Source organism: Cherax quadricarinatus, chromosome 3 (assembly GCF_038502225.1).
Source record: "Cherax quadricarinatus isolate ZL_2023a chromosome 3, ASM3850222v1, whole genome shotgun sequence".
Taxonomy (NCBI): domain Eukaryota; kingdom Metazoa; phylum Arthropoda; class Malacostraca; order Decapoda; family Parastacidae; genus Cherax; species Cherax quadricarinatus.
Window position 1 is genome coordinate 16,405,094 of NC_091294.1, and position 25,775 is coordinate 16,430,868.

Here is a 25,775-nt window from a genome sequence, read left to right on the forward strand (position 1 = left end):
TGTACAGTAACTCATCTAGTGACCATATGACCTGTTTCTGCGCTACAATGTACAGTAACTCATCTAGTGACCATATGACCTGTTTCTGCGCTACAATGTACAGTAACTCATCTAGTGATCATATGACCTGTTTCTGCGCTACAATGTACAGTAACTCATCTAGTGATCATATGACCTGTTTCTGCGCTACAATGTACAGTAACTCATCTAGTGATCATATGACCTGTTTCTGCGCTACAATGTACAGTAACTCATCTAGTGACCATATGACCTGTTTCTGCGCTACAATGTACAGTAACTCATCTAGTGATCATATGACCTGTTTCTGCGCTACAATGTACAGTAACTCATCTAGTGACCATATGACCTGTTTCTGCGCTACAATGTACAGTAACTCATCTAGTGATCATATGACCTGTTTCTGCGCTACAATGTACAGTAACTCATCTAGTGACCATATGACCTGTTTCTGCGCTACAATGTACAGTAACTCATCTAGTGACCATATGACCTGTTTCTGCGCTACAATGTACAGTAACTCATCTAGTGACCATATGACCTGTTTCTGCGCTACAATGTACAGTAACTCATCTAGTGACCATATGACCTGTTTCTGCGCTACAATGTACAGTAACTCATCTAGTGACCATATGACCTGTTTCTGCGCTACAATGTACAGTAACTCATCTAGTGACCATATGACCTGTTTCTGCGCTACAATGTACAGTAACTCATCTAGTGACCATATGACCTGTTTCTGCGCTACAATGTACAGTAACTCATCTAGTGACCATATGACCTGTTTCTGCGCTACAATGTACAGTAACTCATCTAGTGACCATATGACCTGTTTCTGCGCTACAATGTACAGTAACTCATCTAGTGACCATATGACCTGTTTCTGCGCTACAATGTACAGTAACTCATCTAGTGACCATATGACCTGTTTCTGCGCTACAATGTACAGTAACTCATCTAGTGACCATATGACCTGTTTCTGCGCTACAATGTACAGTAACTCATCTAGTGACCATATGACCTGTTTCTGCGCTACAATGTACAGTAACTCATCTAGTGACCATATGACCTGTTTCTGCGCTACAATGTACAGTAACTCATCTAGTGACCATATGACCTGTTTCTGCGCTACAATGTACAGTAACTCATCTAGTGACCATATGACCTGTTTCTGCGCTACAATGTACAGTAACTCATCTAGTGACCATATGACCTGTTTCTGCGCTACAATGTACAGTAACTCATCTAGTGACCATATGACCTGTTTCTGCGCTACAATGTACAGTAACTCATCTAGTGACCATATGACCTGTTTCTGCGCTACAATGTACAGTAACTCATCTAGTGACCATATGACCTGTTTCTGCGCTACAATGTACAGTAACTCATCTAGTGACCATATGACCTGTTTCTGCGCTACAATGTACAGTAACTCATCTAGTGACCATGTGACCTGTTTCTGCGCTACAATGTACAGTAACTCATCTAGTGACCATGTGACCTGTTTCTGCGCTACAATGTACAGTAACTCATCTAGTGACCATATGACCTGTTTCTGCGCTACAATGTACAGTAACTCATCTAGTGACCATGTGACCTGTTTCTGCGCTACAATGTACAGTAACTCATCTAGTGACCATATGACCTGTTTCTGCGCTACAATGTACAGTAACTCATCTAGTGACCATATGACCTGTTTCTGCGCTACAATGTACAGTAACTCATCTAGTGACCATATGACCTGTTTCTGCGCTACAATGTACAGTAACTCATCTAGTGATCATATGACCTGTTTCTGCGCTACAATGTACAGTAACTCATCTAGTGATCATATGACCTGTTTCTGCGCTACAATGTACAGTAACTCATCTAGTGACCATATGACCTGTTTCTGCGCTACAATGTACAGTAACTCATCTAGTGATCATGTGACCTGTTTCTGCGCTACAATGTACAGTAACTCATCTAGTGATCATGTGACCTGTTTCTGCGCTACAATGTACAGTAACTCATCTAGTGACCATATGACCTGTTTCTGCGCTACAATGTACAGTAACTCATCTAGTGATCATGTGACCTGTTTCTGCGCTACAATGTACAGTAACTCATCTAGTGACCTCATCTAGTGACCATATGACCTGTTTTCTGCGCTACAATGTACAGTAACTCATCTAGTGACCATCTGACCTGTTTCTGCGCTACAATGTACAGTAACTCATCTAGTGACCATCAATGTACAGTAACTCATCTAGTGACCATATGACCTGTTTCTGCGCTACAATGTACAGTAACTCATCTAGTGACCATATGACCTGTTTCTGCGCTACAATGTACAGTAACTCATCTAGTGACCATATGACCTGTTTCTGCGCTACAATGTACAGTAACTCATCTAGTGACCATATGACCTGTTTCTGCGCTACAATGTACAGTAACTCATCTAGTGACCATATGACCTGTTTCTGCGCTACAATGTACAGTAACTCATCTAGTGACCATATGACCTGTTTCTGCGCTACAATGTACAGTAACTCATCTAGTGACCATATGACCTGTTTCTGCGCTACAATGTACAGTAACTCATCTAGTGACCATATGACCTGTTTCTGCGCTACAATGTACAGTAACTCATCTAGTGACCATATGACCTGTTTCTGCGCTACAATGTACAGTAACTCATCTAGTGACCATATGACCTGTTTCTGCGCTACAATGTACAGTAACTCATCTAGTGACCATATGACCTGTTTCTGCGCTACAATGTACAGTAACTCATCTAGTGACCATATGACCTGTTTCTGCGCTACAATGTACAGTAACTCATCTAGTGACCATATGACCTGTTTCTGCGCTACAATGTACAGTAACTCATCTAGTGACCATATGACCTGTTTCTGCGCTACAATGTACAGTAACTCATCTAGTGACCATATGACCTGTTTCTGCGCTACAATGTACAGTAACTCATCTAGTGACCATATGACCTGTTTCTGCGCTACAATGTACAGTAACTCATCTAGTGACCATATGACCTGTTTCTGCGCTACAATGTACAGTAACTCATCTAGTGACCATATGACCTGTTTCTGCGCTACAATGTAGTAACTCATCTAGTGAATATGACCTGTTTATTCGCTACAATGTACAGTAACTCATCTAGTGACCATATGACCTGTTTCTGCGCTACAATGTACAGTAACTCATCTAGTGACCATATGACCTGTTTCTGCGCTACAATGTACAGTAACTCATCTAGTGACCATATGACCTGTTTCTGCGCTACAATGTACAGTAACTCATCTAGTGACCATATGACCTGTTTCTGCGCTACAATGTACAGTAACTCATCTAGTGACCATATGACCTGTTTCTGCGCTACAATGTACAGTAACTCATCTAGTGACCATATGACCTGTTTCTGCGCTACAATGTACAGTAACTCATCTAGTGACCATATGACCTGTTTCTGCGCTACAATGTACAGTAACTCATCTAGTGACCATATGACCTGTTTCTGCGCTACAATGTACAGTAACTCATCTAGTGACCATATGACCTGTTTCTGCGCTACAATGTACAGTAACTCATCTAGTGACCATATGACCTGTTTCTGCGCTACAATGTACAGTAACTCATCTAGTGACCATATGACCTGTTTCTGCGCTACAATGTACAGTAACTCATCTAGTGACCATATGACCTGTTTCTGCGCTACAATGTACAGTAACTCATCTAGTGACCATATGACCTGTTTCTGCGCTACAATGTACAGTAACTCATCTAGTGACCATATGACCTGTTTCTGCGCTACAATGTACAGTAACTCATCTAGTGACCATATGACCTGTTTCTGCGCTACAATGTACAGTAACTCATCTAGTGACCATATGACCTGTTTCTGCGCTACAATGTACAGTAACTCATCTAGTGACCATATGACCTGTTTCTGCGCTACAATGTACAGTAACTCATCTAGTGACCATATGACCTGTTTCTGCGCTACAATGTACAGTAACTCATCTAGTGACCATATGACCTGTTTCTGCGCTACAATGTACAGTAACTCATCTAGTGACCATATGACCTGTTTCTGCGCTACAATGTACAGTAACTCATCTAGTGACCATATGACCTGTTTCTGCGCTACAATGTACAGTAACTCATCTAGTGACCATATGACCTGTTTCTGCGCTACAATGTACAGTAACTCATCTAGTGACCATATGACCTGTTTCTGCGCTACAATGTACAGTAACTCATCTAGTGACCATATGACCTGTTTCTGCGCTACAATGTACAGTAACTCATCTAGTGACCATATGACCTGTTTCTGCGCTACAATGTACAGTAACTCATCTAGTGACCATATGACCTGTTTCTGCGCTACAATGTACAGTAACTCATCTAGTGACCATATGACCTGTTTTGCGCTACAATGTACAGTAACTCATCTAGTGACCATATGACCTGTTTCTGCGCTACAATGTACAGTAACTCATCTAGTGACCATATGACCTGTTTCTGCGCTACAATGTACAGTAACTCATCTAGTGACCATATGACCTGTTTCTGCGCTACAATGTACAGTAACTCATCTAGTGACCATATGACCTGTTTCTGCGCTACAATGTACAGTAACTCATCTAGTGACCATATGACCTGTTTCTGCGCTACAATGTACAGTAACTCATCTAGTGACCATATGACCTGTTTCTGCGCTACAATGTACAGTAACTCATCTAGTGACCATATGACCTGTTTCTGCGCTACAATGTACAGTAACTCATCTAGTGACCATATGACCTGTTTCTGCGCTACAATGTACAGTAACTCATCTAGTGACCATATGACCTGTTTCTGCGCTACAATGTACAGTAACTCATCTAGTGACCATATGACCTGTTTCTGCGCTACAATGTACAGTAACTCATCTAGTGACCATATGACCTGTTTCTGCGCTACAATGTACAGTAACTCATCTAGTGACCATATGACCTGTTTCTGCGCTACAATGTACAGTAACTCATCTAGTGACCATATGACCTGTTTCTGCGCTACAATGTACAGTAACTCATCTAGTGACCATATGACCTGTTTCTGCGCTACAATGTACAGTAACTCATCTAGTGACCATATGACCTGTTTCTGCGCTACAATGTACAGTAACTCATCTAGTGACCATATGACCTGTTTCTGCGCTACAATGTACAGTAACTCATCTAGTGACCATATGACCTGTTTCTGCGCTACAATGTACAGTAACTCATCTAGTGACCATATGACCTGTTTCTGCGCTACAATGTACAGTAACTCATCTAGTGACCATATGACCTGTTTCTGCGCTACAATGTACAGTAACTCATCTAGTGACCATATGACCTGTTTCTGCGCTACAATGTACAGTAACTCATCTAGTGACCATATGACCTGTTTCTGCGCTACAATGTACAGTAACTCATCTAGTGACCATATGACCTGTTTCTGCGCTACAATGTACAGTAACTCATCTAGTGACCATATGACCTGTTTCTGCGCTACAATGTACAGTAACTCATCTAGTGACCATATGACCTGTTTCTGCGCTACAATGTACAGTAACTCATCTAGTGACCATATGACCTGTTTCTGCGCTACAATGTACAGTAACTCATCTAGTGACCATATGACCTGTTTCTGCGCTACAATGTACAGTAACTCATCTAGTGACCATATGACCTGTTTCTGCGCTACAATGTACAGTAACTCATCTAGTGACCATATGACCTGTTTCTGCGCTACAATGTACAGTAACTCATCTAGTGACCATATGACCTGTTTCTGCGCTACAATGTACAGTAACTCATCTAGTGACCATATGACCTGTTTCTGCGCTACAATGTACAGTAACTCATCTAGTGACCATATGACCTGTTTCTGCGCTACAATGTACAGTAACTCATCTAGTGACCATATGACCTGTTTCTGCGCTACAATGTACAGTAACTCATCTAGTGACCATATGACCTGTTTCTGCGCTACAATGTACAGTAACTCATCTAGTGACCATATGACCTGTTTCTGCGCTACAATGTACAGTAACTCATCTAGTGACCATATGACCTGTTTCTGCGCTACAATGTACAGTAACTCATCTAGTGACCATATGACCTGTTTCTGCGCTACAATGTACAGTAACTCATCTAGTGACCATATGACCTGTTTCTGCGCTACAATGTACAGTAACTCATCTAGTGACCATATGACCTGTTTCTGCGCTACAATGTACAGTAACTCATCTAGTGACCATATGACCTGTTTCTGCGCTACAATGTACAGTAACTCATCTAGTGACCATATGACCTGTTTCTGCGCTACAATGTACAGTAACTCATCTAGTGACCATATGACCTGTTTCTGCGCTACAATGTACAGTAACTCATCTAGTGACCATATGACCTGTTTCTGCGCTACAATGTACAGTAACTCATCTAGTGACCATATGACCTGTTTCTGCGCTACAATGTACAGTAACTCATCTAGTGACCATATGACCTGTTTCTGCGCTACAATGTACAGTAACTCATCTAGTGACCATATGACCTGTTTCTGCGCTACAATGTACAGTAACTCATCTAGTGACCATATGACCTGTTTCTGCGCTACAATGTACAGTAACTCATCTAGTGACCATATGACCTGTTTCTGCGCTACAATGTACAGTAACTCATCTAGTGACCATATGACCTGTTTCTGCGCTACAATGTACAGTAACTCATCTAGTGACCATATGACCTGTTTCTGCGCTACAATGTACAGTAACTCATCTAGTGACCATATGACCTGTTTCTGCGCTACAATGTACAGTAACTCATCTAGTGACCATATGACCTGTTTCTGCGCTACAATGTACAGTAACTCATCTAGTGACCATATGACCTGTTTCTGCGCTACAATGTACAGTAACTCATCTAGTGACCATATGACCTGTTTCTGCGCTACAATGTACAGTAACTCATCTAGTGACCATATGACCTGTTTCTGCGCTACAATGTACAGTAACTCATCTAGTGACCATATGACCTGTTTCTGCGCTACAATGTACAGTAACTCATCTAGTGACCATATGACCTGTTTCTGCGCTACAATGTACAGTAACTCATCTAGTGACCATATGACCTGTTTCTGCGCTACAATGTACAGTAACTCATCTAGTGACCATATGACCTGTTTCTGCGCTACAATGTACAGTAACTCATCTAGTGACCATATGACCTGTTTCTGCGCTACAATGTACAGTAACTCATCTAGTGACCATATGACCTGTTTCTGCGCTACAATGTACAGTAACTCATCTAGTGACCATATGACCTGTTTCTGCGCTACAATGTACAGTAACTCATCTAGTGACCATATGACCTGTTTCTGCGCTACAATGTACAGTAACTCATCTAGTGACCATATGACCTGTTTCTGCGCTACAATGTACAGTAACTCATCTAGTGACCATATGACCTGTTTCTGCGCTACAATGTACAGTAACTCATCTAGTGACCATATGACCTGTTTCTGCGCTACAATGTACAGTAACTCATCTAGTGACCATATGACCTGTTTCTGCGCTACAATGTACAGTAACTCATCTAGTGACCATATGACCTGTTTCTGCGCTACAATGTACAGTAACTCATCTAGTGACCATATGACCTGTTTCTGCGCTACAATGTACAGTAACTCATCTAGTGACCATATGACCTGTTTCTGCGCTACAATGTACAGTAACTCATCTAGTGACCATATGACCTGTTTCTGCGCTACAATGTACAGTAACTCATCTAGTGACCATATGACCTGTTTCTGCGCTACAATGTACAGTAACTCATCTAGTGACCATATGACCTGTTTCTGCGCTACAATGTACAGTAACTCATCTAGTGACCATATGACCTGTTTCTGCGCTACAATGTACAGTAACTCATCTAGTGACCATATGACCTGTTTCTGCGCTACAATGTACAGTAACTCATCTAGTGACCATATGACCTGTTTCTGCGCTACAATGTACAGTAACTCATCTAGTGACCATATGACCTGTTTCTGCGCTACAATGTACAGTAACTCATCTAGTGACCATATGACCTGTTTCTGCGCTACAATGTACAGTAACTCATCTAGTGACCATATGACCTGTTTCTGCGCTACAATGTACAGTAACTCATCTAGTGACCATATGACCTGTTTCTGCGCTACAATGTACAGTAACTCATCTAGTGACCATATGACCTGTTTCTGCGCTACAATGTACAGTAACTCATCTAGTGACCATATGACCTGTTTCTGCGCTACAATGTACAGTAACTCATCTAGTGACCATATGACCTGTTTCTGCGCTACAATGTACAGTAACTCATCTAGTGACCATATGACCTGTTTCTGCGCTACAATGTACAGTAACTCATCTAGTGACCATATGACCTGTTTCTGCGCTACAATGTACAGTAACTCATCTAGTGACCATATGACCTGTTTCTGCGCTACAATGTACAGTAACTCATCTAGTGACCATATGACCTGTTTCTGCGCTACAATGTACAGTAACTCATCTAGTGACCATATGACCTGTTTCTGCGCTACAATGTACAGTAACTCATCTAGTGACCATATGACCTGTTTCTGCGCTACAATGTACAGTAACTCATCTAGTGACCATATGACCTGTTTCTGCGCTACAATGTACAGTAACTCATCTAGTGACCATATGACCTGTTTCTGCGCTACAATGTACAGTAACTCATCTAGTGATCATATGACCTGTTTCTGCGCTACAATGTACAGTAACTCATCTAGTGACCATATGACCTGTTTCTGCGCTACAATGTACAGTAACTCATCTAGTGACCATATGACCTGTTTCTGCGCTACAATGTACAGTAACTCATCTAGTGACCATATGACCTGTTTCTGCGCTACAATGTACAGTAACTCATCTAGTGACCATATGACCTGTTTCTGCGCTACAATGTACAGTAACTCATCTAGTGACCATATGACCTGTTTCTGCGCTACAATGTACAGTAACTCATCTAGTGACCATATGACCTGTTTCTGCGCTACAATGTACAGTAACTCATCTAGTGACCATATGACCTGTTTCTGCGCTACAATGTACAGTAACTCATCTAGTGATCATATGACCTGTTTCTGCGCTACAATGTACAGTAACTCATCTAGTGATCATATGACCTGTTTCTGCGCTACAATGTACAGTAACTCATCTAGTGACCATATGACCTGTTTCTGCGCTACAATGTACAGTAACTCATCTAGTGACCATATGACCTGTTTCTGCGCTACAATGTACAGTAACTCATCTAGTGACCATATGACCTGTTTCTGCGCTACAATGTACAGTAACTCATCTAGTGACCATATGACCTGTTTCTGCGCTACAATGTACAGTAACTCATCTAGTGACCATATGACCTGTTTCTGCGCTACAATGTACAGTAACTCATCTAGTGACCATATGACCTGTTTCTGCGCTACAATGTACAGTAACTCATCTAGTGATCATATGACCTGTTTCTGCGCTACAATGTACAGTAACTCATCTAGTGACCATATGACCTGTTTCTGCGCTACAATGTACAGTAACTCATCTAGTGACCATATGACCTGTTTCTGCGCTACAATGTACAGTAACTCATCTAGTGACCATATGACCTGTTTCTGCGCTACAATGTACAGTAACTCATCTAGTGACCATATGACCTGTTTCTGCGCTACAATGTACAGTAACTCATCTAGTGACCATATGACCTGTTTCTGCGCTACAATGTACAGTAACTCATCTAGTGACCATATGACCTGTTTCTGCGCTACAATGTACAGTAACTCATCTAGTGACCATATGACCTGTTTCTGCGCTACAATGTACAGTAACTCATCTAGTGACCATATGACCTGTTTCTGCGCTACAATGTACAGTAACTCATCTAGTGACCATATGACCTGTTTCTGCGCTACAATGTACAGTAACTCATCTAGTGACCATATGACCTGTTTCTGCGCTACAATGTACAGTAACTCATCTAGTGACCATATGACCTGTTTCTGCGCTACAATGTACAGTAACTCATCTAGTGACCATATGACCTGTTTCTGCGCTACAATGTACAGTAACTCATCTAGTGACCATATGACCTGTTTCTGCGCTACAATGTACAGTAACTCATCTAGTGACCATATGACCTGTTTCTGCGCTACAATGTACAGTAACTCATCTAGTGACCATATGACCTGTTTCTGCGCTACAATGTACAGTAACTCATCTAGTGATCATATGACCTGTTTCTGCGCTACAATGTACAGTAACTCATCTAGTGACCATATGACCTGTTTCTGCGCTACAATGTACAGTAACTCATCTAGTGACCATATGACCTGTTTCTGCGCTACAATGTACAGTAACTCATCTAGTGACCATATGACCTGTTTCTGCGCTACAATGTACAGTAACTCATCTAGTGACCATATGACCTGTTTCTGCGCTACAATGTACAGTAACTCATCTAGTGACCATATGACCTGTTTCTGCGCTACAATGTACAGTAACTCATCTAGTGACCATATGACCTGTTTCTGCGCTACAATGTACAGTAACTCATCTAGTGACCATATGACCTGTTTCTGCGCTACAATGTACAGTAACTCATCTAGTGACCATATGACCTGTTTCTGCGCTACAATGTACAGTAACTCATCTAGTGACCATATGACCTGTTTCTGCGCTACAATGTACAGTAACTCATCTAGTGATCATATGACCTGTTTCTGCGCTACAATGTACAGTAACTCATCTAGTGATCATATGACCTGTTTCTGCGCTACAATGTACAGTAACTCATCTAGTGATCATATGACCTGTTTCTGCGCTACAATGTACAGTAACTCATCTAGTGATCATATGACCTGTTTCTGCGCTACAATGTACAGTAACTCATCTAGTGATCATATGACCTGTTTCTGCGCTACAATGTACAGTAACTCATCTAGTGACCATATGACCTGTTTCTGCGCTACAATGTACAGTAACTCATCTAGTGACCATATGACCTGTTTCTGCGCTACAATGTACAGTAACTCATCTAGTGACCATATGACCTGTTTCTGCGCTACAATGTACAGTAACTCATCTAGTGACCATATGACCTGTTTCTGCGCTACAATGTACAGTAACTCATCTAGTGATCATATGACCTGTTTCTGCGCTACAATGTACAGTAACTCATCTAGTGATCATATGACCTGTTTCTGCGCTACAATGTACAGTAACTCATCTAGTGATCATATGACCTGTTTCTGCGCTACAATGTACAGTAACTCATCTAGTGATCATATGACCTGTTTCTGCGCTACAATGTACAGTAACTCATCTAGTGATCATATGACCTGTTTCTGCGCTACAATGTACAGTAACTCATCTAGTGATCATATGACCTGTTTCTGCGCTACAATGTACAGTAACTCATCTAGTGATCATATGACCTGTTTCTGCGCTACAATGTACAGTAACTCATCTAGTGACCATATGACCTGTTTCTGCGCTACAATGTACAGTAACTCATCTAGTGATCATATGACCTGTTTCTGCGCTACAATGTACAGTAACTCATCTAGTGATCATATGACCTGTTTCTGCGCTACAATGTACAGTAACTCATCTAGTGATCATATGACCTGTTTCTGCGCTACAATGTACAGTAACTCATCTAGTGATCATATGACCTGTTTCTGCGCTACAATGTACAGTAACTCATCTAGTGATCATATGACCTGTTTCTGCGCTACAATGTACAGTAACTCATCTAGTGATGATATGACCTGTTTCTGCGCTACAATGTACAGTAACTCATCTAGTGATCATATGACCTGTTTCTGCGCTACAATGTACAGTAACTCATCTAGTGATCATATGACCTGTTTCTGCGCTACAATGTACAGTAACTCATCTAGTGATCATATGACCTGTTTCTGCGCTACAATGTACAGTAACTCATCTAGTGATCATATGACCTGTTTCTGCGCTACAATGTACAGTAACTCATCTAGTGATCATATGACCTGTTTCTGCGCTACAATGTACAGTAACTCATCTAGTGACCATATGACCTGTTTCTGCGCTACAATGTACAGTAACTCATCTAGTGATGATATGACCTGTTTCTGCGCTACAATGTACAGTAACTCATCTAGTGATCATATGACCTGTTTCTGCGCTACAATGTACAGTAACTCATCTAGTGATCATATGACCTGTTTCTGCGCTACAATGTACAGTAACTCATCTAGTGATCATATGACCTGTTTCTGCGCTACAATGTACAGTAACTCATCTAGTGATCATATGACCTGTTTCTGCGCTACAATGTACAGTAACTCATCTAGTGATCATATGACCTGTTTCTGCGCTACAATGTACAGTAACTCATCTAGTGATCATATGACCTGTTTCTGCGCTACAATGTACAGTAACTCATCTAGTGATCATATGACCTGTTTCTGCGCTACAATGTACAGTAACTCATCTAGTGATCATATGACCTGTTTCTGCGCTACAATGTACAGTAACTCATCTAGTGATCATATGACCTGTTTCTGCGCTACAATGTACAGTAACTCATCTAGTGACCATATGACCTGTTTCTGCGCTACAATGTACAGTAACTCATCTAGTGACCATATGACCTGTTTCTGCGCTACAATGTACAGTAACTCATCTAGTGACCATATGACCTGTTTCTGCGCTACAATGTACAGTAACTCATCTAGTGATCATATGACCTGTTTCTGCGCTACAATGTACAGTAACTCATCTAGTGACCATATGACCTGTTTCTGCGCTACAATGTACAGTAACTCATCTAGTGATCATATGACCTGTTTCTGCGCTACAATGTACAGTAACTCATCTAGTGACCATATGACCTGTTTCTGCGCTACAATGTACAGTAACTCATCTAGTGACCATATGACCTGTTTCTGCGCTACAATGTACAGTAACTCATCTAGTGACCATATGACCTGTTTCTGCGCTACAATGTACAGTAACTCATCTAGTGACCATATGACCTGTTTCTGCGCTACAATGTACAGTAACTCATCTAGTGACCATATGACCTGTTTCTGCGCTACAATGTACAGTAACTCATCTAGTGACCATATGACCTGTTTCTGCGCTACAATGTACAGTAACTCATCTAGTGACCATATGACCTGTTTCTGCGCTACAATGTACAGTAACTCATCTAGTGACCATATGACCTGTTTCTGCGCTACAAATTATTGATTTTACTCCATATGATTCTATTATATTATACATTGTTATGCTATAAATTTGTATAACTTTAATGTTTCTTATTTGAAATAATCATTTGTACTTCATGTTGTAATTTGTTTACTGTAATTTTTACCACTGAATATATCATTGTTTAGTTAATCTTAAGTTAATTTTAAGCTGCCCATAATGTTCTGCATACAAGGGGCTTTTAGCATGTACACCCAATCATTATATTTCTTTGTACAACTATGTACATGTCCAAATAAAAAATAAATAAATAAAAAATAAATAAATTTAATTTACTGTTTTTCCCACCAGTTCTCTTTTCCACTGTACCTGAAAGTTAAGACACATGTGCAACATCTGGATATCTTTATTGTAGTAGACGTTTCGCCATCCAGTGGCTTTATCAATACAGATTCTAGGACATAATAGGAAGACAGTAGAACTATATACAAAAGATGAGGTAATTAGTCCCTCGGCCTTGGAGTTAGTGTTCACAGCATCGTGGTGGAGGAGAATCTGGAGCAAAGACAAGAAGACTGGCGGTTTATATAGGCGTCAGTGGATAGGGACGGGCAGCAGACGAGGGCAAAGTCACTGGTAGGCGGGATTCCCCAGTGGAAGTAGGTCCTTCCCAAAGAGATGGGTTAGTTGCAGCAGCCGTGAAGGTCTTGTAGATGTCCTCTGAACCAAGATTCCATGATGTTGCAGTGTCTGTGCACGGCTGCTGCAACTAACCCATCTCTTTGGGAAGGACCTACTTCCACTGGGGAATCCCGCCTACCAGTGACTTTGCCCTCGTCTGCTGCCCGTCCCTATCCACTGACGCCTATATAAACCGCCAGTCTTCTTGTCTTTGCTCCAGATTCTCCTCCACCACGATGCTGTGAACACTAACTCCAAGGCCGAGGGACTGATTACCTCATCTTTTGTATATAGTTCTACTGTCTTCCTATTATGTCCTAGAATCTGTATTGATAAAGCCACTGGATGGCGAAACGTCTACTACAATAAAGATATCCAGATGTTGCACATGTGTCTTAACTTTCATATTGTCGGTATTTTATACTTTTCTTGCACAACTTGTCAGACACTGCAACATCATGGAATCTTGGTTCAGAGGACATCTACAAGACCTTCACGGCTGCTGCAACTAACCCATCTCTTTGGGAAGGACCTACTTCCACTGGGGAATCCCGCCTACCAGTGACTTTGCCCTCGTCTGCTGCCCGTCCCTATCCACTGACGCCTATATAAACCGCCAGTCTTCTTGTCTTTGCTCCAGATTCTCCTCCACCACGATGCTGTGAACACTAACTCCAAGGCCGAGGGACTGATTACCTCATCTTTTGTATATAGTTCTACTGTCTTCCTATTATGTCCTAGAATCTGTATTGATAAAGCCACTGGATGGCGAAACGTCTACTACAATAAAGATATCCAGATGTTGCACATGTGTCTTAACTTTCATATTGTCGGTATTTTATACCTTTCTTGCTCCACTGTACCTCATGCAGGAAATTCCTCATGGCTGTGTAATCCCTTTTTTGTTGTTTGGCGTTTCCTGTTCTGCACGTACTGCTTCACTCTTTTCTTATAACTTTACAATGTATTCAAAGCTCAGGACCAAGTGATCACTAGCTCCGAGAGGCCTTTCATATGTAATGTCCTCACTCTCTGAACTATTCAAGGTGAATATGAGATCCAGCCTTGCTGGTTCATCCTCTTCTCTCTCTCTCTCTCTGGTAGTGTCCCTAACATGATGATGCATGAGGTTTTCCAGTACTACCTCCATCATCTTAGGTCTCTACGTTTTTGCTCCCCCATGTGGATTCAGGTTTTCAAAGTCAATCTCCTTGCGTTTGAAATCAACCACAACTAATAACTCTGCCCTACCCACATGGGCCTTTCTGGCCACTTCAGCTAGTGTGTCGACCATTGCTCTGTTGCTCTCATAATATTCTTGTCTTGTCCTCCTGCTATTCTGTGGCAGGTTGTACATCACTGCTATCATCACCTTGGGACCCCTAGTCTGAAGTGTTCCCTTGCTTCTTTCTGTCCATTCCTTCCGTTTCCTCAAAACTCCACTGGTTTTTGATGAGCAGTGCAATTATTCTGCTCCCTCTAACTTTCCTCAGGGTCTGATATCTGGATGGAAAGATCACATCTGTTATCATCCCTGTGAGCTTTATTTCTGTGAGCACTGTGATGTTTGGGGATGCCTCCATGATTCTTTCAAGCCACTCCTTACATTTATTTGTCGTTTCATCTGCATTGGTGTTTCATACCTTCATCTTCTTTTGCAATACTGTGTTCTGGGGGGGGGCTGGGGGGAGTGGGAGACCTGGCAAGATACTATAGGAGAGTGCTGTGAATGTGGAGTTTGTGGTGAGGGAGAATGATGTGGGTGTAGAGTGTGGGTTGTTTTGGGTTACACAAATAACCCGCACATAAAAGAGAGAAGCTTACGACGACGTTTCGGTCCGACTTGGACCATTGACAAAGTCACACTAACAGAGGTGGAGCAGGAAGGCTATATATAGGCAGGAAGAGGTGGAGGTAGTAGTAGTAGTAGTAGTAGTAGTACAAGAATTGTATATAATACCGACAGGATGAAATGACACATGCACAACACCCGGGCATCCCCACCGTAGACGTTTCACCATCCAGTCAGCCACTGGATGGCGAAACGTCCACAACAAAGACAACCAGACGCCGCACATGTGTCTTAATTTCATCAGTAGTTGTAGTAGAAGAAGAAGAGGTAGCAGTAGTGGTAGTGGTAGAAGTGGGAAATAAGGAAGACGAGCCAGTCAAATACAAAGGAAGGGGAGCACTGCAAGAGAGCTAGAAACCCACAGAGGGAGAGCAAGCGCACCGAGGTGCGTGAAAGGGGAAGTGGTGAAATAAAATAAATGAAGAAGGAACAGAAACACGAGACAGGAGAGAGAAAGACAACCCAGAGGAGAAAAGGAGAGAGGAAAGGGGAAGAGGAAGAAGAAAAAGAAGAAGAAGAAGAAGAAGAAGAAGAAGAAGAAGAAGAAAAAAAAATGAGGATTCAGGTTACTTAACCTGAATCCTCATTTTTTCTTTTTCTTCTTCTTCTTCTTCTTCTTCTTCTTCTTCTTTTTCTTCTTCCTCTTCCCCTTTCCTCTCTCCTTTTCTCCTCTGGGTTGTCTTTCTCTCTCCTGTCTCGTGTTTCTGTTCCTTCTTCATTTATTTTATTTCACCACTACTACTACTACTACCTCCACCTCTTCCTGCCTATATAAGAACATAAGAACATAAGAACGAAGGAACACTGCAGAAGGCCTACTGGCCCATGCGAGGCAGGTCCAAGTCTCCTACCGGCTTAAGCCAATGCACCCAACCTAGTCAGGTCAGGTCACATTGACTTAAGGGAGGAACACGGCAACCGACCTGGTAGCACAAGCTATCAGGTCTAACTCACACCCACCCACATCCACTCATGTATTTATCCAACCTATTTTTAAAGCTACACAACGTTCTGGCCTCTATAACGGTACTTGGGAGTTTGTTCCACTCATCCACAACTCTATTACCAAACCAGTACTTTCCTATATCCTTCCTGAATCTGAATTTTTCCAACTTAAAACCATTACTGCGAGTCCTGTATAGGCTAGATATTTTCAGCACACTATTTACATCCCCTTTATTTATTCCTGTCTTCCATTTATACACCTCAATCATATCCCCCCTAATTCTACGTCTTTCTAGAGAGTGCAGATTCAGGGCCCTTAGTCTATCCTCATAGGGAAGGTTTCTGATACATGGGATCAACTTTGTCATCCTCCTTTGTACATTTTCCAGAGAATTTATATCCATTCTGTAATAAGGTGACCAAAACTGTGCAGCATAATCTAAATGAGGCCTAACCAAGGATGTATAGAGTTGAAGAACAACCTGAGGACTCCTATTATTTATGCTTCTTGATATGAAGCCAAGGATTCTATTAGCTTTATTGCGAACACTTATGCACTGTTGTCTTGGTTTCAGATTACTGCTAACCAGAACTCCTAAATCTTTTTCGCAATCCGTAATATTAAGATCTACATTATTTAGTTTATATGTGGCATGGTTATTGTCCTGTCCAACATTTAGAACTTTGCATTTGTCTATATTAAACTGCATCTGCCACTTCTCCGACCACTGCATCAGTCTATTCAAATCTTCCTGGAGTGCTCGAATGTCCTCGTCAGAATGAATTCGACGGCCTATTTTGGTGTCATCGGCAAACTTGCCGATGTCGCTCTTTATGCCCTCATCTATGTCGTTTATGTAGATTGTGAACAGCAGGGGGCCCAACACTGACCCCTGCGGAACACCGCTCGTGACACTCCCCCACTCTGATTTCTCCCCATTTATGCAAACTCTCTGCTGCCTATTTGTCAACCATGCCTCTATCCAGGAAAAAATTTCTCCTCCTATTCCATGTGCTTTAATTTTCCTCAATAGTCTCTGATGTGGGACCCTGTCAAAAGCCTTACTGAAGTCCATATACACAATATCATATTCATTACCATGATCTACCTCCTCAAATACCTTAGTGAAAAAAGTTAATAAATTCGTAAGGCAGGAACGCCCCTTTGTAAAACCATGCTGAGATTCGTTGATTAATTTATGCTTTTCAAGGTGGCTACGAACTGCCTCGGCAATTATTGATTCCATAAATTTTCCCACTATGGAGGTTAGGCTTATTGGTCTATAGTTCGAAGCTAAGGACCTGTCACCTGTTTTGAAAATAGGTATCACATTTGCCATTTTCCACTTATCTGGCACCATGCCAGTTTGTAGTGATATGTTGAAAAGATTAGCCAAAGGTGTGCTAAGCTCCTCTTTACATTCCTTTAGAACCCTTGCATACAGTTCATCAGGGCCTGGGGATTTGTTAGGTTTTAATTTATCTATTTGCCTAAGGACCATGTCACTTGTGACCCTAATAGTGCACAGTTTATTATCGTCCTGTTCTACATAATTTATCATTACTGGAATATCGCTGGTATCCTCCTGTGTAAAAACTGAGAGGAAGTATGTGTTAAAAATTCTACACATTTCCTTATCACTGTCAGTGAGCTGACCCGAGGAACTTTTGAGTGGGCCTATCTTGTCCCTGATCTTACTTCTGTAAACCTGAAAGAATCCTTTTGGGTTAGTCTTCGATTCTCTTGCAACTTTAACCTCATAATCTCTTTTTGCTTTTCTAATTCCCTTTTTTATTTCTCTCTTTAACTGAATATATCGATTTCTTAATTGTCCCTCTCCTCTTTTGATTTGCCTATATATGCCTCTCTTTTGACCAATCAGATATTTTAATCTATTGTTCATCCATTTAGGATCATTTTTGTTTGATCTGATTTCCCTATTTGGAACATAATTTGACTGAGCAGCTAGAACTATGCCCTGGAAAGCATCATATCGGCAACCATCACCACCTACCTGACCCTTAGTCAGGTCATTCCAGTTCAGCCCACCTAAGTAATTTTTCAGTCCTATGAAATCAGCCAAGCGAAAGTCAGGGACGGAGACTTGATTGCCATTATTAGGGGAATTCCATGATATATTAAAACTGAGTGATTTGTGATCACTTTCCCCAAGCTCATCATTAACCTCAAGATTATTAATTAGTGTTTCCCTACTGGCAAGAACCAAGTCAAGGAGGTTATTTCCCCTAGTTGGCTCTGTCACAAACTGTTTTAAAAAACAATCCTGGATCGTATCAAGAAAGTCACCTGACTCTAAATTTCCTGTCAAATTGCTCCAGTCAATCTGTCTATAGTTGAAATCTCCCATTAGCACAACATTTTCGTATGTAGATGCCTTACGAATTTCGTCCCATAGAAGTTTACTGCACTCCCTATCAAGATTTGGGGTCCTGTAAATCACACCCAAAATCAGTTTTTCTCGGCCCTCGAGAAGCTGTAACCAAACAGATTCAGTAGCTGACGCTTCTAATTTAATATCTTGTCTAACACAACAATTTAAATTGTCTCTGACATACATCGCTACTCCACCACCTTTCCTGTTGACCCTGTCAGTGTGGAATAATTTATAGCCTTGTATGTGACATTCAGAGGGCATCTCTCTATCTTTCAGATTGAGCCAGGTCTCTGTTATAGCAATAATATCTATGTTTCCTGCACTTGCAATTAATCTTAGCTCATCTATCTTATTTCTTACACTCCTGCTATTAGTATAGTAAACCTTAAGGGAGCTAGTCCCTTGCTGCCCTCTGCTGTCCCCCTTTGTTTGCTGACCTGATCTATTGTCTTTATTTATAACTTCATGCTGAATGCCTTTTATACATTTACTGTTTCCAACCCAAGTGTCGTCGTAAGCTTCTCTCTTTTATGTGCGGGTTATTTGTGTATCGTTCCAGTCACGGTATTGTGCCTTTTTGTTATTTATTTGTTTTGGGTTAGTTTGGTTGTGGTGGAATTGTTGGGATTGAGGTGTGTGTGTACTCACTTAATTGTGTGTGTGTGTGTGTGTGTGTGTGTGTGTGTGTGTGTGTGTGTGTGTGTGTGTGTGTGTGTGTGTGTGTGTGTGTGTGTGTGTATGTGTGTATGTGTGTATGTGTGTATGTGTGTGTGTGTGTGTGTGTGTGTGTGTGTGTGTGTGTGTGTGTGTGTGTGTGTGTGTGTGTGTGTGTGTGTGTGTGTGTATAGTTCAGTCAAATGACATAATTTTATACATATCCTCAACAGAATTTGAGTGACCACAGTGTGACCCCTGAGTGACCCGAAGGTGAACCCAGAGTAACTCCAGGTGACCCCAGAATATCTCATCTCACGACCATCGCCTTCCCTCTCAATATGTCTTTAGGTAAGGCTCTTCAGATAAACAATTTTAGTTCATGTGCTCTATGCAGGGTTTTCTATGTAAGATATCTAGATAAAGTTCTGTAGGTAAAACACTCTAGGTAAGACACTCTAGTAAGACCCTAGGTAAAACACTCTAGATAAGACACTCTAGGTAACACTCTGGGTAAGACACGCTAGGTAAGGCACTCTAGGTAAGACACTCAAGGTAACACTCTAGGTAAGCCACTCTAGGTAAGACACTCTAGGTAACACTCTAGGTAAGACACTCTAGGTAACACTGTAGGTAACACACTGTAGGTAACACACTCAAGGTATATTACAATTGATTTGGTGGGTATGCAAACGGGGATCAATAACAAGGCTTCAGAGGCTACGTTACTTTATTTGGGTTCTTGTTCAGAACATCCACACTTACTACTGTGCAATCTATATCTACAGGACCTTACATTCCAATATTAACCTTGACCTAAAACGCTTTCTTGATAGTTGTGACAGGATCCACAGGCATAACACCAGACACAAACATCTCTATGACATTCCCCGTGTTCGACTAAACCTTTACAAAAATTCAATGTATTTCAAAGGACCTAAAATCTGGAACACCCTACCTGAAAACTCTAGAACTGCAGACACATTCATCACTTTCAAAACTACAGTTAGAAAACATCTTATCTCCCTGATCCACCCCGACAACTAACTACATGATAACCACCTGGTGGTTCACAATTACACTCACTCACCCACTGACTATAAACCCAGAAATACTAATCTTAATCTTAAAATAATAAATCCTAACTAGTCATAAGTTTGCCTATGATACTCAAATATAGACACTTTGCACTGTGCCAAAACAAAACTTAGCCTTAATACTATAATCTGTAAGGATTTAATGTTAAGAATTAATCTAAGTCTGCTCGAAATGCCTGGCCATGCTAGGTGTCCTAGTGGCCCCCTCTGTAATTAGTATTTTATAACATGTAAACCACAAAATACCCAAAACCTGTAAACCCCACATTGCAACCATTATAGAGAATAAACTTGAATTGCATTGAATTGAAAAGTTGCCCAGGCCCTGAGGGCCATGCCCATGAGAGAGTGACAGAGTAGACCCTGTTGACTGAGCGAGCTCAGCTGCCAGAAAGATTTAGATTAGATTTTACCTCCGAAGTGCCTAGTTTATTGTTCACCCCATATCCATCCTGTGGACGGTAGCGCAAGAGCATATGGATACACAAAAGGCCTAGGAACTAGGCCCCAAAAAGTTAACAGGTGTACATATGGATTTATATCTACATATCTACAGTTCACTTATCTGTTACAAGCAAATTTAGGAAATTTGCTTAGTATATCTGCTATCTTATTTTCATTAATAAGATATCTTGACATGTCACATAGGTTATTATACTGTCTGTCTATAAGTGGACAATTAAGCACATAGTGTTCAAGACAGTGACCATATGCCTGATCACATAATTTGCATTTAGTTTGATCATCAACTGTGTGTCTGCCAAACTGCCAGAAGTACTTGTAACCAAGCCTAAGTCTGGCCACTACAATATCAGTCAGTCTGTTCACATTGCAAGTTGCTCCATAAACATACTTATCTACGTTCATGTTATCATAGTGAGTTATAGATCTACTCAGGCTTCTAACTGCATTCCTATAACAATCATTTTCGTTATTTACTTCTCTCCTAATATTATTCCTAATGCTAGACACAGTTATACCAAAGTTATATTCTACATTCTCCGTCTGGGTACTCTTCTTGGCTAACATATCAACTTTATCATGAAGGAGTAATCCAATGTGTGATGGGATCTATAGCAATTGTGCATTAATCCCTTTGTCCCTGATTTTTGAGTATCTATACCTGGCTTCTCCAATGAGCATGTTGTTGGAGTCATTATATGAGTCAAGAGCCTTCAGTGATGACATTGACTCAGCAATGATGATAGAGTCAAGCTCAGTGTCATAAGTTAGCTTTAGCACTATTAGGATTGCAAACAATTCAGTTTGCAATGTAGATGCCCAATTGTTAATTCTTATACCTAACTCAACAAATTTATTATCGTTCTTAACTAGGGATGTGAGGCAGGATAAACGTGGTGTGGGCTGAGCTAGGTAGGCCTATAGGTGGCAGCACCAGCATGGCGTAAAATATGAACCCAGCTGGGCATACATCGCTCGGCCACCTACCCATGGTCATCCTCGACCAAGATTGACCATAAAAAACTCTCGGTCCCTCTCTCTCAGGAACAGGGCACAGAACACAGAATAAAAACATACATATACATGTGGACATGGAAAAAAAAAACTTCCTACAGGAAGGGAAGGAAAAAAAGATGTGAGCTAAATACTGTAGTCCAAGGCAGTGACCTTCGGTGGGCGTCACTGCACGCCTTCCTGCATCTGGACAGATACTGCAACACATCACATCGGGAGACATCGCTGCTGCTGAGTTATGGAGTATCTGGGTACGGTCTCATCTGGAATGGTGAAGCAGTCATCTGGAGTAGTCGCATGCAGGGTTCATGCAACCTGGGGCACAACCTGCTGGTGCCCTTAAGTGAGGCATCGTCAGTACTCGGCAACTGGGCAGGACTTCTGGCAACTGTTGCTGGGCAGTCACTGCTGGGAATGCACAGCATAGCTTAGTGGTGCTGGCGAGAGTGCGTCATGGATAGAATGACTCAGGTGCATCATGTGGGAGTCGTAGCAGCATACACCATAACTGGAGTGAGTGGGCTAGCAGTCAAAGTGATATCATCTTTGTGCAGGCTGCTCACTGAAAATATGACAGGAGTCAGTCGCCTGCCGACCAGGCTACTGTGGCTTGACGATGTTATCCTCTCGACAGATGAAGTCATATCAGAGGTTAGTCTAAGCATCCTCAGACTTGTTTTTTACACATAACTGCACTCTAACGGTCAGGAGGTGACATGAAACAAGTCTCAAAGGGGAGTCGTAGCAGGACAAGTCAGGCAAGGCATCTGCGAGCGGCGAGCTTAATAGCTTTCTGTACATGGGGGCTCAGACGCTTGTAATGTGACACCTGGACTGACTAATGTGAGTCGTCAATTGGTCACAACATGGTGACGTGTAACACGAGGGTGTTAATAATGATCTGGGCTCAGACCATACTGAGGTCTACACACACATCTGGGCTCAGACCACTTAATCGGGGACACACGTAAAACTTGCACACACACCTGCTCTGCACATATAGTTACAACATGGCTTTTCTATACAAAAATTGACATTAAAGCAATCACAAACGTATGAGAACACTGACTGAGAGGAATTAACACATGACATATCTTCTCTCAATCCTTCTCGACAATACTGCAACAAATTGCTCATTGTGAAACTATAACACTGTCGATGTGACATTGTGTGATGTCAGGCCCAACATCGTGAGGGATGATGTGGAGTGACATCGCGAGATGACGTCAGGGCAAATATCCAGGGTGACGTCAGGCAGATGTCCAGGGTGACGTATCAGGGTGACGTCAGGCAGACATACTGGGTGATGTCTGGAGGTGATGTTGGGCAGATGCTCAGGGTGACATCGGGCAGACGTCTTGGGTGACATCACAAATTATGTCATTGGGTGACAACGTGAGGTGACGTCACAAGGTGATACCAGTCAGCAAACAACAGCATGTGAACCAATATACTAGCCTCCCTTAAATCAGGGATAATCACAGACAGCACTACTGACCACTACCCAGCCTTCCTCTTAACAAATATTAATAAACCACCACTGGAATACAACAAAGTTTCATTTAGACTCCATGACGAGGCCTCGATAAGTAATTTCACAGCAGACCTAGAGACGGTTGACTGGCCTACAGAATTCCCCAAGGATAATGGTACTGATGATAGGACAGACATATTTCTGAATAAATTATTTAGACTATACAAAAAAACATTGTCCTATAAAAACGAAACAGATCACGAATAAACGGCTCGGTTGCCCATGGCTAACTAACATCATACTGAGATCCATTGGTAAGAAATACCAATATGAAAAGCAATATAGACAGTGCTTAATACACAAAGATATTCTTAAACACTATTCATCAGTCCTCACCAAAGTAATAAAGAAAGCCAAACAACTATACTACTCCAGCAAATTCAATGAAGCAAGAAGAGATATAAAAAAAAGACCAGGAAAACACTCTCTTAGATTCTGGGAACCCACAAACTTAAAAAAAACTAGGGATATTGTCCTGATTAAACCGGATGAAACACCACTGCATCCTATTAATACAATTAACAAACTAAATGACTTCTTCTCAACCCTAAGATTCAGTCTCGCCAGTACAATCCCAGGTACCGATGCCCGAGCAAGTGATTACCTAGATGCGAATTTCCCAAACTCCTTCTATCTTGCACCTACTGAAAGCGAGCGGCCCATGTCCTTTCGCATGATATTTCATTACTTTTTAACAAGTCACTCGAAACTAACACTTTCCCGACACTACTCAAGACAGCAAGGGTTACACCAATACACAAAGGTAGTGACCCCATGGATGTAAACAACTATAGGCCAGTATCAAACTTATTTATTTATTTATTTATTTATTTATTTATTTATTTATTTGAACACGATACATAGAAGTACAAGGAAATACAGTGGTTAAGTGTAACATGCCAAAGCCCCTTGTATGCAGAGCATTATGGGCAGGCTTAAAATTAACTTAAGATTAACTAAGCAATGATATATTCAGTGGTAAACATTGTTGTAAACAGTTAACAATTAAGCACAAATGAGTATTTCAAAGACAGGTCATATGGTCATTTACTGAGTTGCTGAGCATTCAGTACAATGGAGTATTCTGTTAGGTAATGTAATTAAAAATAACAAAGTTTGATTGGGTCACAGGTTAAACATTTATGAGATACAATTATTCAGTATTTATTTAGTTGTGGGTGAGTAAGTGATTTTTAAGAAGAGATTTGAATTTATAAACAGTGTTTCTTTTATATGCACAGGTAGTGAATTCTAGATGTTTGGGCCTTATATGTGCATTGAGTTTTTGCATAGCGTGAGATGGACACTAGGAATATCAAAGAGTGATCTGTGCCTTGTGGTATGTTCATGTGTTCTGTTGAGGTTGGTAAGGAGACGTTTGAGGGGAGGGTTTATATCAGAGTTAAGTGTTCTATGTATGTAGTAGGTACAATAATAAATATGGATGTTTTGTATGGTGAGTAGGTTTAGAGTTTTGAATATTGGTGGAGTGTGCTGCCTGTAGTGGGAATTTGTTATCATTCTGACTGCAGCCTTTTGTTGGGTAATTAATGGTCTGATATAGTTTATTGTTGTTGAGCCCCATGCACAGATTCCATAGGTGAGATAGGGGTAAATAAGTGAGTGATATAGGGCCAGGAGGGCTGACTGTGGAACATAGTACAGTATCTTCGATAGTATGCCTACGGTCTTGGAAATTTTCTTGGAAATTTGTTGTATATGTGTTTGAAATTTGAGTCTATTATCAAGGTGGATTCCTAACAATTTTCCCTCTGTTAGCTTTGTGATAGGTGATCCATTTATCATTATGTTAAGAGGGACATCCGTAGCTCTGTTACCA

General features: G+C 41.2%; 2 protein-coding genes across 5 annotated transcripts in view; one reads left to right on the forward strand and one right to left on the reverse strand.

The window, feature by feature from the left end:
• LOC128684112 (organic cation transporter protein-like) overlaps positions 1-25,775 on the reverse strand; it is a 664,663-nt gene that overhangs the window by 193,500 nt on the left and 445,388 nt on the right. The gene's annotated exons all lie outside the window — the stretch shown is intronic.
• The window catches only part of LOC128706568 (protein mono-ADP-ribosyltransferase PARP12), an 80,651-nt gene that overhangs the window by 18,059 nt on the left and 36,817 nt on the right, over positions 1-25,775 (forward strand). The window contains exon 2 of one of the 4 annotated variants that reach the window (XM_053801500.2): positions 20,062-20,179. The exons of the other annotated variants lie outside the window; for them this stretch is intronic. Within the exon in view, the coding sequence (XP_053657475.1) occupies positions 20,170-20,179 (10 nt within the window). The 5' untranslated portion in view covers positions 20,062-20,169. The remainder of the gene's footprint in view (positions 1-20,061; positions 20,180-25,775) is intronic. 4 annotated transcript variants of the gene reach the window in all.